The 19,157-nt window shown below is 42.5% G+C and overlaps 1 protein-coding gene across 1 annotated transcript in view; it reads left to right on the top strand.

The window, feature by feature from the left end:
• The first annotated feature begins 31 nt into the window (after positions 1-31).
• RSF1 (remodeling and spacing factor 1) overlaps positions 32-19,157 on the top strand; it is a 60,473-nt gene continuing 41,347 nt past the window's right edge. Inside the window, exon 1 of the mRNA XM_066572300.1 lies at positions 32-233. Within this exon, the coding sequence (XP_066428397.1) occupies positions 32-233 (202 nt within the window). The remainder of the gene's footprint in view (positions 234-19,157) is intronic.

Below are 19,157 nucleotides of genomic sequence, written 5' to 3'. Positions count from 1 at the left end.
CCCCAGCTCCTTCTCCATCCCCAGGTCCAAGATGGCGGCGGCGGCGGCGGCTCCTCCGGCCCCATCCCCGCCGCCCCCTGCCCCGGCGGGCCCGCGCTGCCCGGGCTCCTGGCCCAACTTCGCCGTTGTCTGCTCCTTCCTCGAGCGCTACGGGGCCCTGCTGGACCTGCCCGAGCTGCCCTTCCCCGAGCTGGAGCGCGTCCTGCAACCGCCGCAGGAGCCCGGAGACCAGGGTAAGCGACTCCCATAGCTCTCCCGCCCGCCTGCTCCGGGCCGGCCGGCTGAGGGGGGCCCGGGGGGCGGAGGGGGGGCCGGGGCTGTCCCCCCCCCGCCTCCTCCCGGCCCCGGGGGTGGAGCGCGCCGAGGGAGAGGAGGGGCCTGGGATTCCCGGGGGGAGGGGAGCCCTCTCTCCCTGTTTTTTTTGGGGGGAGCAGCTATTTGTGTGTGTATATTGGGGGGAGAGCTACCTGCCCCCGCGGCGGGCTCGGGGAAGAGGTGGGGGACTTCCCCTTCCTCTCTCCTCCTTCTCAGTGCCGCCTGTGACCCCCCTCCGTCCCTCCCTCCCCCCCCCCCCCCCCCCCCCCCCACCGTTTCCCTGGGTTCGTTCCCGAGCTCTGTGCGGGTGGGACTCCGTGCAGAAAACAGGCATAAGACGAAATAACTATTTTCGTTCAGCTTGGCGCTGGTAGCCGGTCTCTCTTCCACCTCCTCCCTTCCCCACAGCTTGGGGGGGTGCTTCACAGCCTCTCCTCCCCTCCCCCCCAATATCTCTGCCCGTTTTTACCTCTCCCCTGAAGCAAGAAGGGCACGCACGCACACACATGTACAAACACATGGGAATGTCCCGATCCCCAGTCACCCCCCCCCCTTCACCTCGGTGTATCTGGGATGAGGAATGGGGGTCACGGAGAAGCCCTGAGCCCCCCCACGGCTGCTGCTGTGGGCCGTCTCCTCCCCACAAACACAGACAGCCATTGTGTGCCACCTCCATCCCTCTTTTCTCCCCCCTCCTCCTCCCCCATCCCCTGTTCCAGTTGCGGGGGGGACAAGCTGTGTGCTCGCTGCCGCTCCCCCGCCGCCACCTGAGACGTGCGAGGTGGAGGCACAGGTTATGCACTCTGCTGTTTGCTTTCGAGCTGCTCTCGCTCTCCTCTCCTCCCTCTCCAGGAGCAGCTTTGGCTGCCAGACTCTCTAATCCCAGCTGCCCGCGATGGATGCGGGAGGGCCCGGGCCAAGAGAGCAGCCTGGGCAAGGAGGGCTGTGTGGAGGCGGCCGCAGGAATACAGAGGGGAGGGAGCTTGTTGCTCTTGATCTCTTGTCTCTGTTATTCGTTTGGTTGTTGCCTCTGCACTCTTGCCACATAGGGAGCCCGTGCACCTCACGGCGCATGCTCGGCAAGGCCCCTTGGAAACTTCCTGCTGCTGGAGAAGCCCGGCTCGGGGCTGCTCCGCTCCGGCAGCCCCTGCTTTTCCCCCAAAACGCGCTCGCTCTCGCCTCCTTCCCCACCGAGCCCACCCTGCCTGGGGCGGGGAAGGGGGGGTTATGTGATTAAATCGGCGTGTAGGCGTTTCCTCATATAAAGGAAGTTGTATTTTGCTAAGTGCAAGTGTCCTGTCTGTGAATTCACAGCAGCCACTGTTGAAAGAGAATGAAATATAATTAATATGTTTCCTCCTCCTGTCAATATGAAAGATTGAGCTGAAATCTACAAAATTCTTAAAACAGGGTTAGCTTTGTGGAAAACTTACGTTTTGATTCAGTTCCCCACCACTCCTGTACCTCTTACGTTTTATAAAGGACTGTCTCGTTTTTGGGAAACTGTTTAGAAAAAATGTTGTTTTGTTAAACTGATGCAAAACTTACTAATAAAAACTACCAACACATTGAAAAGTTTGAATTTTTAGTGAAAACAGTAATTTACAGTGGTGGTTTCAAAGAAAACAATGCTCTTCCTGTGTGGCACGAAGTGAGTGGATATGTAAGAGTAATTTAGCTGTGTGAACTGCAAAATAAATTAAACTGAAAGGGTGAGATAGTGGCCTGTGTTTTAAAAATACGCATTTTATTAAAACTCAAACACCATAATTTCTGATGACTTTTCATTGCATGATGGGGGTTGTCAACATGGTGATGTTTACTGCATGACTCTTTTCTAAAAAGAGGTTGATTTGATACTTGTCAAATGTTTAAACTTTTCTTTGTATTACCTTTCCTGTTTGGCAAGGGACAGGTTGTTTCCCCTGCTTTAGAATAGTCCCCCCAAATTGGAGCAGATGCAGCTTCTGAAAATGTAATGTCTGAAGTACTGGGGTTCTTTGCTTGTGCCTGGTGTAGCTGGTGTAATTGTAGAGATAATTCTCATCTCTACAAAAGAAAGTGTGGAGGTGTGAAAAACAGACTTGGATAATTCTTGATGTTTTGTCTGATAGTTGGTGGGTGTCTTGATATCTTTTCCTTTGATAAAACCAACTTATTGGGCTTGGTCTGTGGTCTTGGGCTGTGGTGCACATTATTGCTGGTGTGTTTTACATTTTTGGGAAAATGGCTGCAGTGACTAGGTTTCTCTACATGATTTTTACTTCAAGTAGCCCTCAAGGTGGTGTTTTTAAGGATACAAGTCATAAAGTTGCTAAACACTGATGGAAAACTGAAGGGGTTCTTTTATTGCTGAATATCTGTAATTTACAACTGTATGTAGCTTTCCTTGGAATGCAGAAGGATTTTGATTTCAGTTTGCAATGTACAGTTAGTTTCACTTTTGATGCCAGCATTGCTTGACAGTGGATTTGCAGTGACATAATAAAATCAAAAGAAATATCTATGGCACCTCAAAGTTCCATAGTTAGGTTCTTTCTCCTGAATTTTTTAGAAACTGGAGCAAGTTTTAAATCTCAGCCATGACATAAAACCTATTTGTAACTCCTTTTCCTATTACTTTTGCAATCAAGTAAGGGGTTTCCTTAATTATCTTTGAAAATGTTTTGATGCTCAGCAGTTTAAAAATGTGGGGGTTTTGTTTGGTTTTTTGTTTTGGTTTGGTTTTTTTTAAGCATGGCCTACATTGTCTTGTCTGAAGAGTTACTCTTGGGAGATGCCAGCAGAAGTTACTTCCCTTATATTAGGATCCCCAAGGAGAACAAGGAGCTTAAGTTTGGATGTTGTTCAGTAGTTGTATAACAGTCATATTTTCTTTCCTGCTAACAATTAGAACAAAGTACTTGCTCATTATTAAGGAAGCAAGGTATAACCTTTCCATACAGGAAGGGACGCTGAGCAGATGCTGACAGCTAGGAAGCTATCAGTTATTTCTTAGAGGCTTTTTAGATTTTTTTTATCACATAGGCAGCACTTGAACTTTGCTGTATTACTTCTCCTTAACTGAGAATTTCAAGGCAAATAATAAGGACAGCAGTGCTCAGGTATGAATAGTTTTCAATTACAGTCTGACTAATTGAGATATCAAATTAACCTGTATTAGTAGCACATTAGATGCTTCAACCAACTGTACACAGGTTGGGATTTAATGGGTAATGTAAAACATACTTGATTGGGAAAGTAAGAATGTATAGTGTTGATTTCACCCCTCAGTATTGAATAGTGGGATAAACTGATAGATCCAGAATTAATCTGCTACTTATAAAAGCTCTGTGATAAAATAGTTTCATTTTTCTGGCTGATGGCTCATTTAAAAGTTGCAACCATTCAGAAAAAGTAATATGAACTATAGTTATCTGGTGAAGAATTTATTTTATGAAGAATAATTATCTTGCCTTTATGGGTGCTTATTCTTGCTTTAAGTACAATGTTGTGACTTAAAACAGTTTTGACATCTTGAATGTCTTAGGAAGAAGTAAAGTTGAGTGTCTGTCAAGATGGTGACACTGTTAACTCACAGAATTTGCTAGTTGCTAGGCCTGCAGGAGTAAGTTGGTTTTTGTAGGGTTTATTAAAAAGCAACTGCTGTGATTTAACCCCAGTTGGAAGCTCAGCCCTGTGTGGCCACTCACTCACTGTCCCCTGGTGGGATGGGAGAGAGAATTGGAAGGATAAAACTGACCAAACCAGTGGGCTGAGACAGGCAGTTTATTAAGGAAAGCAAAATGAGGAATTTGTTCACCACTTGCCATGGGCAGGTGCTCAGCTCCAGGACAGCAGGGCTCCATCATGTGTAAGGGTGGCTTAGGAGGACAAATGCCATGGTTACCAATGTTCTAGTCTTTCTTCTAGCCCCAACTTTACATGCTGATAATGACACCCTATGGGCTCGATATCCCTTGGGTCATTTGGGGTCAGCTGTCCTGCCTGTGTCCCTTCCCAACTCCTTGTACACCTCCAGCCCCCTCACTGCTGGGGTCTGTGAGGAGCAGCAAAAGCTTTGGCTCCATGTGAGCACTGCTCAGCAATAACAAAAGCAGCTCAGTGTTCTCAGGCACAGGTTGCTCAGAGAAGCTGTGGCTGCTCCATTCCCTGGAAGTGTTCTAGGCTAGGGTGGATGGGGCTCTGAATAAGCTGGCCTAGTGGGAAGTGTCCCTGCCCATGGCAGGGGCTTGGAACTAGAGGATCCTTAAGGTCCCTTTCAACTCAAACCATTCTAGGATGATTAACACTGTTTTGAGGTACAAATCCAAAACAAAGCCCCATACCAGCTACTATGAAGAATATTAACTCCAAGTCCACGACAGGAACCCAATATATGATTTTAGGTGGAACTTATGGTGTCTGAGAGCTGTCATTACAACCTCACTGCTGTACTTTTAGATGCAAAACTAAGGTAATGCTACAGATCATTCTGCATTATGCTGTGGTACTGCATCTCCTTTACCTCTGCTTGCTTCCAAAGGCAAAACTGCAAACTGGAACAAATTATCACAGGAAAGCAATACTTGTTCTCCTTGTTCTTACAAACGTGCTGTAGTGGCTTTTCTGTTTGCTCGGGATTTTTTTGTTTAGTTGGTTTCTTTCCCTTGGCTTGTTTTTTGTTGTTGTTGTTGGGGGTTTTTTGAGATAGTTATTACTTGCAATAGAAGAAAAATTGCAAATTTAAATAGTAAAAAATGTGGTAGAGGGGAGCAAAACCTATATTTGTATTTAGGGCTGTGTTTAAGGAACCATGCTATCAAGTCACCACCTCCTTTGTGTCAGTAAATAGCATGAGAATTGGTATAAATGTTAATTAAGCACTTGGTCTCTTGTGAATGAAAATATTAGCAGAATGTTAGCTTGCACAACAGAAATCTAATTTTACACATGACTACGCAAAACACTCGCTGGTTTGCCAGGTTCCCTGGTGAGTGAATGGGAGAACCTCTCCCGGAGGTGAATGGCATCTTCCAAAGTGTGCTAGGATGCATTAGCTCATCGATTTTTGCAGGCTTTTCTTAGCTGTGTGGTGTTTGATTTGTTCTTCGTTGAAATGGTCACAAGTACACATGCTTTGTGTGTGCTTTCCAGTAAAATTGCATCACAATCTTGTTGGTGAAGACCATACTAAAGGTGGTCTTGAAAATAGCAAGTGAGTTTTATGTGGATTTCCAGTCTGAAGCAGTCTTCCATACTCTCACTGCAGCTCAGACTTCTTTATCACCTTTGACTCTTGGCAGTCACCCTGACAGACTGACCTAGCCTGGAATATTGTTGCTTAATTACAGCATGAATGTGTTATGTTTGTTTGGAGTGTTGTAATAAAACCACTCTGCACATGTTGACAGGGGTTTAAATGATTTAAAGAAAGACATGGTGAGGTGCAAATGCCTGGTGGGAGGTTCATTTTTCTGGACATTTTCTCCCCTTTTCTGTCTTTATAATGACTGCTTAGGTTAAGGGCAGGCAGCTTATGGAAAATCTGTGCAAACCATTTATAGACAGTACACGTTACTACATCATAGACCTGAAAAAAAAGTCTTTGGGGATATCAGAACTTACTACTAAAGCAGCAAGTTCTCTTTTATAAGGTGCTGTGTTTTTCTTGATTCTTCTATAGATCTAAAACATTTTTTCAAATTAATTTGGATATTGAAATAATTTGTTTTCAGTAAGTTATAGCTGTGTTTTTTTATTGTCATTACAATACATCTGGAAAGCAATACAATGTTAAGCTTAAGGGTTCTTAACCATTCTCTGAAGAAGTTAACTATTAACATTGCTATTGAATATATATATATAGGAGAAAGATACCTGAAACTTTGTAGCTGTTTAATATAACTAGCAACTCTATCTAATGACAAGGAGCTTGACAGACTCTCAAGCTCAAGATGAGCTGTGTTCCCAGTGATAAAGGTAGTGAAATGGTGTTCTGTTAATGTGATTGATTTTTTTTTCTTGTATTTAATGTTTGATAATCAAGTGTGTTTGTGTACTATCGATCAGAAGTTACAGGGTTTGATGTGACTCTTAGGTAAAGTTGTGATACATTGCAATAACCCGTAATATCCACAGAAGATTGATTAGTATTAAAAGTAGGTGATAAATGTGATATGGAAGTACTGTCAAACATTGCTTCACTTTAAATTTAATAATTGATATTGTACATAAGATTTATTACCTGGTTTCAGTGAAGGATTAATTCATTTGATGTCCTCTTATATAAATGGCCAAGTTGTGACATAAAATGTTGGTAGTGTCTGTAGTGCTGGGTAGGTGGAGTTTATTCTCATTTTATATCTTGCTGCATCTTCCTCATTAACATATTAGGTGTGTGGCTATATTGATATTAGAAGCTCTCTGCCCTGAAACTGTATCAGGAGACAATGCTTTTCATCTGCTCTCCAGGCCTGAGTGTTCATGTCTTTTCACACCCAGTGAATAAGAAATTTTAACTGCTGTTCTGAATCAGTCAAGTAGTTACCACCTTTATGCAGGCTGACCTGACTGTGTTTGTGGAATGTAAGTGTTTAATAGTGCCTTCCAGCTGAATCTAGGGACTGAACCAAAGCATTTATGTCAAAGCCATTAATCCACCACCTGTTAGTAAAATGCTGCATTTTTAACTTAGCAGCTAACTACTGGAGAATAAAAACATAACTAGTGAACTTCCGAACTCGGTATATCTCTTCTGTGCTTGTTTCATTTTTTACTGTGATGGAGGCTCTACACTCATGTTTCTAGACACCAAATTAAATCATTTGTTGAAGATAGACTCCAGTGGCTTGGAGATGATATCCTCAAACAGCATAAGAGGGTTAAATCTGGAGAAAGTAAGTATAAGTAGCACATCATTCTTGCACCAACTTCATGGCAAATAAGTCTCTAATGCAGAATAAACTCATCTGGGCTACACTTCAGTCAGTGTAGATTAATCTGATGTTAAGGTCAATGTGCCACATCTACACATGCCTTTTGATCATTCATTTAAGGAGTGAAGTTTACCTTGAGAAATAATTATCTCATAACTATTCCTGTTTTGCTAATTTTTCCATGGGAAGACTTCACACCTTTACGTGTGTTGAGCTGGCACGTCAGCTCATCCAGTGTGCTTTCATATTTATGCTGTTAATGCAGTTTTAGGTAGACTCCACATCTCATGATCCAGCGTAGAAGCCAGGAAAGCATTGTACTTCTGGTGAGAGAAGCAGTTCAGTCCTTGCCAGTAGCACTGCCCATATGAAAGAGATGGCAGAATGCCATATGGAATGGAAAAAAGGAACTTGGGACACTGCTCTTCAGGCATAGATGAGCTACAGAGCATCTGAGCCCCCTCAAAGTTCAGCCTTCCTAGGGATTATGCAGATTCTGTTGAAGCACGTGTCTCCGTCAAGGGAGTGTGATATGCTTTCAGTAGGTGGCTTTATTGAATTCCAACACAGCTTGGATGGTACAGAACTAGAGGAAAAGCTTCCGATATTACTTCCAATATTACTTCCAATTACTTCCAAGTCAGAGTCTTATTCAGGACAAGTGTATAAGACCCAGGAATATTGGTGGAAATTCTTGTGTCTGGTGTGAGATGGTGTTCAGTGAAAGAAGCCCCATGGCAGTGCTGTACTGTAGTGCATTTGTATTGGAGAACTTCATAAACATTAAGGTGAGTTGTGTGTGACCCCATTATCACATGTAAGGTGGAAGTTATGTTTTAGCCAGCATTCCGTCAGCACTTTGCCTTGGCCAAGTTCAGACATTTGCAGAAGCTCTAAGAGTTTCTCAGAATATTCTCCCTCCACCCATCTTTGTAGCTCAGGGTCTTCCTAAGTTTTCAGCACTTACCGTGAACTTTTTTTCTCTTGTTTGGGATTATTTCAAGCTGTATTGTGTAGTTTAAGAACAGTTAGCTGATAGACATGTACAATTATTAGTGCCCACTGCTTGGTACATACATTTCTGAGCTCATCCCAAAGCTGGCATTTAGATTACAGAATCACAGAACAGGTCAGATTGGAAGGGAAAACAGTGGGTCATCTGGTCCAACTTCTGTGCTCAGTCAGGGTCATCCTAGAGCACATTGCACAGGATTGCATCCAGACAGTTCTTGAATAACTCCAGCAGGGAAACTCTACAACCTCTCTGGGCAGCCTGTTCTAGTGCATGGTCATCCATACAGTAAAGTTCTTTCTCATAATCAGGTGGAACTTCCTGTGCATCTGTTTCTGCCTATTGCCTCGCGTCCTAGTGCTTGGCACCACTGATGAGAACCTGGATCCATCTTCTTGGCACCCTCCCTTTGGATACTTACATATATGGATGAGATCCCCTCTCAGCCCTCTCTTCTCGAGGCTGAGCAGGCCTCAACCTTTCCTCCTAAGAGAGATGCTCCAGTCCCTTAATAATTTTCCTAGCCCCCCACTGGACATGGTCCAGGAGCTCCATGTCTCTCTTGTGCTGAGGAGCCCAGAACTGGACACAGCACTCCAGACATGGCCTTACTGGGTCTCAGTGGAGGGGCAGGATCACCTCCCTTGCCCTGCTGGCAGTGCTTTCCCTAAGACATCCCAGGATACCATTGGCTTTTTTAGCAACAGGAGCACTGCTGGCTCATGGACAGCTTGTTGTCCACCAGCACCCCTGGGCTCTTCTCTGGAAGGAGCAAAGCTGCTTTCCAGCAGGTCAGCCCCCAGCCTGTGCTGCTCTGTGAGTTTATTCTTTCCCAGGTGCAGCACCCTGCATCTGCCCTTGTTGAATTTCAAGTTTGAAAGTTCCTCTCTGCTCATCTCTCCAAGGCCCTTCTGAAGGGCTGCACAGCCATCTGTGGTGTTGGCCACTCATGTCAGCTTTGTGTGAAGTTGCTGCAGAGTAATCTGTCCCTCCATCCAAGTCATTGATGGATGAGTTAAACAATACCGGACTCAGTATAGAACCCTGGGGGACACTGCTAGTGACAGGCCTCCAACAAGACCCTGCTTTGCTGATGATGACCCTTTGGGATCTGCTGTTCCACCCTGCTGTCTAGTCATCCAGTCCACACTTCCTGAATTTGTCTGTGACAACGTTGTGAGAGACAGTGTCAAAATCCTTGCTAAAGTCATGGTTCACAATATCCACTCCTTTGCCCTTGTCCCGTCCAGTTAGTTGTTTCATTGTAGAAGCCAATTGGGTTGGTCAAGCATGATTTAATGAGTCTATGCTGACTATTCGTGATCACAATGGCAAGAAGAATTCCTTTGTGTGGGGTGAAGCAGAGGACAGGAGCTACTGAACTGTCAAGAATGGGCAGATGATGGGAAGATGATGAATAGATAACGTGATGAAGAATGCTGTGGCTGTGCTCACTACTGCCTCAAAGCCAGTTCTTCTTCGGAAGAACCCATTTTAATACCTAGTTCTCTCTCTGGGCCATACAATGCTTCTTGGTACAGCTGTGTTCCTCCCCGTTCATGACAACTGGGAGTTGAGGGAGGTATTCAGGACTTTGTGTTATCTGCCATTGTTGGAACAAGTGTCCTCTGGTGTCCCCCCAAGACAATCTCTGTTGTGCTCCTCTGGGAGGAAAAGCAGGAGCATGGCTGGCAAGAGAGCTGACTTGCCTTCCAGGAGCATCTCCCGATGCAGCAGTGTGCACTGGGAATGCAGTGTGCACTGCAGGGACCCATCCCACGGTGGGGGAACTGCCAGGCTGCCTGTGGGGGCTGCAGTGCTGTGGAGCACCCTCCCAGTGTGCTGCAGGCTCTTCATTACTCCCTGCTTGAGCACTGATGATGGGGCAGAGTGGTGCAGCAGTGTTTGATGGTTGGCTGTTGATGTTTCTTGAGTTCAGTAAAACGTTTAAGCCATTGAGAAATAATAAAACTTGTAAAAGGTGTATATATTTTTTTACATCCTCCAGCCTCGCAGTAAAAACATAGTGGTCCAGTTGTGGAATAGCAAGGTCTGTGGCAGTTCATTACACTAAACTGATCTTTCTACACTATTTCATTACCCTTTCTCCTCTTCCATTTTTTCTCCAAATCAATGAACTTTCCTTTGCTTCAACTCATCTATTAAACTCGACTAACATTTTAGCATTTTAGGTATTTCTTAGTAGCCTCTAGCATTTGTCAGTCTCTCATCTCTTCCCCAAGAGCTAAACAAAGCTCTTAAAGCTCAAGAAGCAGAGAATTTCTGAGAACTACTGTGGCAATTCTGACCATACTGATGTCTAGTGGTCTGGGGAAAACAATTTTCCTAAGTGAGAGGAGGCCTATTTTTCAAGATTCCCATGTTTCAGCAGCTCTGTTTTAGTATTCAGTTTCTTTCCATTATGATCATTTAGGTCTTCTAGTACTTTTGAGAAAAATGCTGTTTATACCCTTGAACTCACAGGCTTGGTTGATATTTGAAGAATGGAGATATTTGATATCAAGATATTGGAAGCAAATAGTACCTTACCTACCCTGATCTCTAAAATCCTCTTTTCCAGGAAAATGGGGCTTATCAGCATGAAGCTCTGCCTGGTTTTTTGGCTGTCTACGGTTATATCATTTTTCTATCCTAACAGTTGTCCTGAACCAGTTGCATGCTGAATAAAACTGCTTGTTTAGGTTTGTGTGTAAGTAAACACTTATTTCCTAGTCTACTCAGTGTCCCTCTGATACTGCCCTGGCTATTTTCCAACTCATCTACAGCTATCTAGGAGCACCAGTGCCAGGGCACATTTATTGCCTTTTAGTATTAATGACTACCAGGATTATAAGGGTTTCCTCCTGAGAACAAACTGCGATGGTTCACAAAAGCTGTATTAATTAGTGAATGATAAAGTGTGGAAATTTTAGTTTGATCCCAGAGCCTTCAGTATGGTGTTCTTGTAGTTATCAACAATATATTGCCATAAAGCATCCAAGGTGGAGAGGTGTGTGATGGGTGCAACAACAACAAAAAGGAACACTTAACCCCCCCTCCCAGTACTGCCTGGAGGTGATAGTTAAGAGGGAACCAGTTTAAGCTGCCATAAAGTGGCTATGTGAATGCCCTGCTTTACAAAAGACATTTCCATTAAGTGGCAAAATTATCCCTTAAACTGTATATTTAAGCTTATACAAAATCTGTAGCAGACAGCATTAGCTGACCTCCTAATAACATGTTAACACTCCGTATAAAGGTTTAGAAAGTTTAGCAGCAGGTAAGAAAAATTGATATGGCAACAAGGGAGCTTTTGGAAGACCTGCCCTTAATAAAGGGAGACCAGAAGGAGTAGTCATAAGTCAAGGAATAAAAGCACCATGTCCTAGATGATGAAGCATGTTCACAAAGCTAGTGGATGTTTCTGAATGCAGGTTGGACAAATGGGAGTAGGATGGGGAGGATAAGCCTAAGGGCTAAGGGTTGGTTTGTCTGCTGAGTAGAAATTGTTTGAAAGATGTAAATCTAACCCTGCTGAAGGCCAGGAGAACATATTCATAGCTAGCAGTAGATAGAAGGAAGTTAAAAAGTCCAAGAGGAATTCACAGAACATGTGGACAGAAAAGTGTCTTATGTAAAAAGAAGAAAAATTTAGGAGACATGGATGGCTAAAATCATCAGCCACATTGCAATGATTAAAATAAGTTTGTTACTGAGAACTTAAATAACTTCTTTGCATAAGGTGTCATTATTAGACTAATTTGTGAGATCTTGATTCTATTGCCTTTCCTGCAATAATGATGAAGTATGGTAAAACTGATATTAGGAAATTATGTAGAACACGGTTAATAATGTGGAAGCATGCTGAGTTGCCTGGATTAGGTATTAGCTTGGCTTTCTGAAAAGGTTTAGCAGTACAGCTGGTAAAAAAAAAATACAGGTGTGTATTTGAGTAAAGAAATGGAAACCAGAGTGACTAGCATGTTTTAAACACTTCAGCAAAGAGTTAGGAAATCAAAAGCAAGGAGCTTTTACGTCTACTTTTCATAAACTTCATGAAATTGTAATTTCATAGTTCTAATAGTTGCAGTAGTTATTCTCCAGAGAGAAATATTCTGCTGTTTTCTTTTGAAAGCATGGATAATTTCTCTGAAGCAAAGATAGATGGCTCCTGTTTGACAGATGCTTACATATGGATGCAGTCTTTTTAAAGAGGTCACTGATTAAGGTGGTTGACTTGGCGTTCCAGAGCAACCTTATGTGGCATGACCCAGATAGTAACTCTCATGCCCAGCCCTTTCTTTGACGTTATTCTTTGTGGCAGGAGGAATCAGGTGAGGCATGGAGAATGTTTTTAGCCTTTGCAGTCTACGGCCCAGCACGTTAATGCAGACTGATGTTACCACTGGTCTGTGTTCTTGCTGTGGAGGGGCTTTGCTTTCTGTCCAGCCCTGACAACCCTACCTGGCAGAAGACTGGCAGAACATGTGGGGGTGCATCGCTCCAGCTGAGGCAACCACTGAATGTGAGTCAGTGTCCAGAGGGAAAGCACCATCATAAACCCTAAACTGATTACATAACAGGAAGTTGGTTAGAAAAATAGATTATTTTTTATTTCTCTGTATATATACTACTATATACTGTAGTATAAATAAAGTAGAATTCCTAATTTCTTCTAATTTTTTTTGATAGTGTGGGCAATAATCTCATTTGCTAAGAAACCAGAAGGACATGAGTTGTTTTTAAAAAGATCAAGGTGTAAGATGGCTAATTCAGCCTAAGGGGAAACACTGCTGTCAATAAAATAGTATTACCGATGGGCAACAAAACTGTAAATGAAGGACAGTTGTAAGTATATATTATAAAGGAAAATGTTTATAACAAATACATCCCAAAATATTAAAATTAGCTGTTAGCTCAACAAAATACTCTGGGTAATATTGTCATAATTCAGGAAAGCATGCCTATTAACATGGTCATGGAGTTTTAAAATTAACAAACTAATAGATAGCATGAGGAGTGGGCAGAGAATCATACTAAAACTTGGGGGATATATTATTTTGAGTATATGTATCTACCTCTTGTTTTGTTGTTTGCTTGTTTGCCTCTGTCTTGATTTTAGTGCTCAGCGGTGGCAGCTCCACCTTGAAAGATAACAGGGAACATAGAGAAGGGGAGGACTGCATGGCAGCTTATACTATTGACATCAGAGGACATTTTTAAAAGTGTTCAAAGCAAGGCTTCTAGAGTTTTGCATTCCTTTTATATTGTAAAAGTAGAAAAACAGTGCATTGAATGAAACTCAAAAGTAATTGAGATTTAGATGCCTTTCACATGTTCTGTAATTGCAGCTGATTGCTGCAAATTATTATTGAGGCCAGAGCCCAAAAATATTTAGAAACTGATAAATGTTGAGTTGTAGTGAAAATATTTTAAAATAAAACTAAGAACACTAAGTTTCTTGCTTTTATGTTAAGCCAGTCTCTATGAAAAGGTTATTTAAAGCTAACCTAGGGGCAGGTAATTTTGTTACGTGTGCTGTGGGTTTTCTTTACACACCTTCTGAAACAGCAGCTGGTGGTCACTGTTGCATGGAGTGATATGCACCATGGCTCATAATTTCTTTTCCAAGTGCTGTGCTCAGCTGTTCCTCCTGTTCAGTGTGTTTGTCTTCCTTTCTGTCTGTTTTGTCTTATATGGGAAGGGAAGGATTTGATGGCAGAAATTTTATGCTTTCAGATACTGTTGTGTGTTTGGGTTACTTTGTGGCACTTTCCATCTCTCTGCAGCCCAAGCAGCCAGGTTTTTCCCAGATCCTTATGGCATCTAGCTGTGGTTGTGTAGGTTGGAGGGTTTGTATCCTCACACATGAGGACTGAGTGATGGCAGGCATTATGGAAATGGTAGCTACAAATCCAGCGTCCCTTCAGGCTGTTACCCTTGTCTTACTTTCTAGCTCAGATAAAAAGTTGTGTAAGAGGTGGCTGATGGCAGCTGAGCCCGAGTTACTCAGAGGCAACAGAGCTGCCAGTCTGGCAAAGGGGTCTGAGGCTTCGAGGCTGCCTGGACAGGAGATGATGTCGACCCTGAAGGGAACAGTCTTGGCTCCCCTGGGAAGCTGCAACAACCCCACAGTTACAACCGTTTCTGCAATTAGAAGAATTATGTTAACAGGGGTAGATATTTTAATAGTGCTGACAGGTCAAAACATGAGTTTGCTCATAGAAATTCATACCTAAGAGTTGGGCGTTTCAAGGAATGAAGCTTCTGTGAGTCTTCACTTTGTGTATGATTTGGTTACCAGCTCTCCAGAGGACATACGTGGTTTCCTTAAGTCTAAAGCAGTCTTCATTTTAGATCTAGGCCTAAGGAAGTTGGTGAAAATCACACTGTGTACTACTTTATGTACTACTAGCACTTTGTCAGACAACTGTCTTGGACAATTCTGCTTCTTAAATTTCTATTCTTACATGCTTCCTGGGTTTCATTAGACATAATGGACAAAAAGTTGCTACTAATTCTGAAATTATTTAAAAGAACCCTCATATTCTGTGCTAATTGGGTTAAAGTTGTAGAATTCTTTGTTTGGGATCATGAATTCAACTGTAGAATGACTTTCATCCAGCCATGTGACTGCTACCTTTCACAGAAACCTTTGTCAGCTGCTAGAGATGTTCCTCTGTTATGCTTGTTTTGTACAAGTCTCTGAGATATGGTGCATCTCATTATGGATATCTGATATTTTTATAAATTATTTTCAAATTTCACTTGCACTGCTGCTAGATTAATGAACTGATATCACCTTAGAGCAGAACAGGCATACAGTTACTTATTTCCAGCTGACAGGGAAGCGTGTTCTGCATTGCAGAATGACTTGAGTTGGCTTCACCTTCAAAGTTTGCTTATCCTGATCCTTAAAAAAACCTCATGCTCACATAATGCTGCTGCCTGTCAAATACCAAATGCTTACTGAATAGTACTCAAATGTTTCTGCACCAGTTCCTCGCTGCCGGATGTTTTGAAAAGCATAAAATGTGTGTCTTTGCACTGTAGTTTTTTCTTGTACTTCTTTAGGGTCCAGTAAATAAAAAAAATATTATGAAAGAAATTATGGTTTCTCAGACTAGGTTTTCAAAAAAGAGGTGTCTGCAATATTTGACAGCTACTGAGAAACTACAAAAAAATATTTTGCTGTTGCTATGGTTGAGTAAAATTGTTGAAAGATGAAAGATAAAATGGTGAATTCCTGAGTAGAAATGAATTTTATTTGAAATACAGGTTGGATCACCAGTGACTAGAGAAAAAACTACTTTTTCTAAAATTAAATCTGAAAAATGACAGAAATGTCTTTGTAGTAGATCTTACGTGATGCATGGAAGAGAATAAATATTTGGGATTCTTTGGTGTTGTGGGGCTTAGTTTTGGGGTTTTTTTGTTGGTTGGGTTTTTCCATCTGAAGAGAAGATTGAGGAATTGTAACTTTGGTAATGAAACTTGCTTTAGAAAAGTGGGTTTTATTCAACCTAAGTTTTTTAATATTGCCATTTTATTCAAGTGAGAGATGTGGGAGAAAGTGATTTTGTGGTATATTCAACATCCTCCCTCTGTTAATGCTGTTAATATTCACACTTGGAAAGTACCTGAGAAATGTGGCAAAATTGACACCACAGGGACGTTTCTAGTAACAAAACAAAGTAAGGGATTAAAATGCATTTGCTTCTTTTCATATAGTGGAGTGAAAAAGGACTTTTATTCAACTTATCCTCTAACAGAAAGTGTTAAAAGCAGCTTGTTATGTTCATTATGTGAATAAAGCTAAATAAAGCTGACAGCTTCTTAACTACTGATGTATACAACTCTATGCTCATGTGTACTAAACACTTCACTTAGTTCACTGCAATGAAGATGCTTCTAGTTTAACATAGCAGGATATAAGCTTTCATCTGAAGTTAAATGCTGCCATGCTTAGACATTTGATTTTGTCTGCTGGAAGTGTTTGTGCACAGATAAAGTGTAGGAGCTAGAGTCAGATCTGCAGTGGTAATTCTCTGTTTAATGGGGAGTGTAAGAGCTTAGGTTTAAGGGTTTAAGAACAAGATGTACCCACCCCCAGTACCTGATAACACTCCTGTATCTTTAAGACCTTTCCCAGCCAGAGGTGGTTTTCACTGGAAAAAGTTGCCAGACACTATGACAGAATTAATCTCTTCAAGTGTATTTAGTAGAGCTCAGATTTTACTGAAGTTTTACTTCAGGATGGGCTGACTCTTCCTGAAAGTGTGTTTCTCTCTGTGGGTTGCAAATGGATTATATGGAATTAGCTCAGGTGTCAGTATCTACATTTGTAGATCTCTGTCCAGGTGCTTAGATGAATACTACTGCTATGTTGCTGCCCTTTCCTGTTTTTTAAAGGCAAAATATCTACAAAATTCCAGAAGTTTAGTATAGGAATGAAAATTCAGGCTCCTTTTCACAGGAGTTAGAGCATTTCTTTTCTAGTTGCTTGCCTTCTGTCCAGGCCACCCTCCTAGGAGGGAGTTGTAATCTGAGTTTTGATCCGAGAGTCCATGAAGACACTGAATTAAATTTTACCACTTCAATGGCTGTGCAGCTTCTTCATGTTAGATCAAAAGGTGAGCATGGTGAACATTACCATCCCAGCTTATTTTGCTTACATCCTTTCTGCAAGTGTGAGCCTCCATGATTGTAGTGGCCAGCAAGTGCCTCAGTCCAGACTGGCATTGGGATGTAAATCCTCCTTTCACTACTGATATTCTCGAGGGGTTGTGCTTCCTAATATGTGCCTCTCTAGCATTTCTTATGGCAGAGTTGGACCAAGCCCTCTGATCGACCTGCTTGTTCTTTTTGTTATGGCTCTTAACTCCACTTGTGCTTTCTGTAGGACACCTTTGTGCCTAGCACAAGTAGAATGGGCAAGTGTGTTCTGCAACATGCTCCAGAGGCTGGCTCCCAGTGCCTGAACTGGGCATGTTGATGCAGCTCATCTTTGCCCGCTTCTTCCAGTGGAAAAAAACCCAAACTACTGAAATTTCTCTGAAGTGAATTTATCCCAGTGTATCCAGAAGCCATGGAGATGCATACTTGCAGTGAGGAGCTGTGAAGCACACTAGAGTCTACTACTAAAGTGTAATCTTTACAATTACCTTTGTCATACCTACACTTTATTTGAGAATTGTAATTACACAGTTCAGGGCTAAGGAAGGAAATGAGGAGGATTTTCTGTTCATGGTTTAAAAGTCTTGGTTGTATTGGAGACTGAGATGCATCAGCAGGCAAGAGAATCCTGGAGTAATTTTAGTTTCCTCTTTGTATCAGCTACAATGAAGCTAGAATGGAAGATACCTGTGCTGAGGTGTCTTTGCTTTCAAGGGGTGTGGTCCCAGCAGTTTCCGTCAGGGTTTGGATCTGCTCAAATGAAGGATCAGCAAATCAAGTGCACTTGATTTTAGACAGTAGAAATGTGTGGTGTTGTCACTGCACATGAGTTAACTGCCAACAATGGCTACCAGTGACAGTTTCAAGTGTTTCCAGTACCTCTTTTTAAAGGCAATCTGCTTGTTTGCATTATTGCTGCCACAGCTTGATTTGTCTTACTTGCTCCTCACATGTCCTAAGTTTGTAGACTAGAGCCCATTTTTTATTCAATACATTTTTTTGAGTCAGTGAACTGGGCTTTCCTTTGCTGTCTTTCCTGGACTATTTTTGGTTTCTAAAATAGATTCTGTGCTATTTTTTCCTGCATTATTTTCAAAGTAATTTTCTTTTTTTCTTCTACCTCCTATTCTTTTTCATTGCATGGTACAGCATGCTTTTCTTGCTAAGTTTTATGCTTTTTTCTAACATCAGTGCTGCTTTTGTTAACCTTTCTGCTGTTCCTTATAATATATTAGCTTAAAAAGTCCCCAACGTCCCTAGGCACTTAATAGCCAGAGAATGAAATAGGAGGCCTGTGAAAGATTAAGCTATCTTCTGTCTGCTAAAGGGCTGCTGAAGAGCAGCTCTCCAGCGATTTTGTTTACTTTCATATGGCCTTTAATTCCAGCTTCAGGAGTTATGTCGATGACAATGAGAGTGATTTTTTAAATCTCAGTTTCATAAACAGAGAGAAGGTAACTGATTGTAGTGTGAGCATTAGAAAGCAAAGCATAATCAGATTGAACTGCAGACAGGGAAGGATTGTAGATTAAAAGATATGGGAGGAAAGGGTGCTCAAGGTGGTGCTGTGGGTTTAGGAAAGAGTGTTTGGGAATCTGCTTCTCAGGAAAGGACCTGGTGGTGTTGGTTGACAGCCACTGAACATGGGCCAGCAGAGTGCCCAGGTGGCCAAGAAGGCCAGTGGCATCCTGGCCTGTATCAGCAGTAGTGTGGCCAGTGGGACCCTGGCAATGACTGTCCCCCTGTATTCAGCACTGCTGAGGCCATACCTCAAATTCTGTGTTCTGTTTTGGGCCCCTCAGTGCAAAAAAGACATTGAGATGCTGGAGTGTGTCCAGAAAAGGGCAACAAAGCTGGTGAAGGGTCTGGAGCACAGGTCTGGTGAGGAGCAGCTGAGGGAACTGGGATTTTTTATTCTGGAGAAAAAGAGGCTTGGGGGACTTTATCACTCCACAACCGCCTGAAAGGAGGTGGTGGCCAGTTGGAGGTTGGTCTGTTCTCCCAAGTAACAAACAGTAGGGCAAGAATAAATGGTCTCAAGTTGTGCTGACAAGGTTTAGTTTGGATATTAGGAAAATTTCCTCATGGAAAGGGTTGTCAAGCACTGGAAAAGACTGCCCATGGAAGTGGTGGAGTCATCATTCATGGACATATTTAACATATGCTGATGAGGCACTTGGGGACATGGTTTACTGCTGGGACTTGGCAATGCTGGGTTGGACTGATACAATGAGGTC

The sequence above is a fragment of the Molothrus aeneus genome, chromosome 2 (genome assembly GCF_037042795.1).
Source record: "Molothrus aeneus isolate 106 chromosome 2, BPBGC_Maene_1.0, whole genome shotgun sequence".
Lineage (NCBI taxonomy): Eukaryota > Metazoa > Chordata > Aves > Passeriformes > Icteridae > Molothrus > Molothrus aeneus.
Note: the sequence above shows the minus strand (reverse complement) of the source record. Positions and strands in the feature narration are given on the sequence as shown.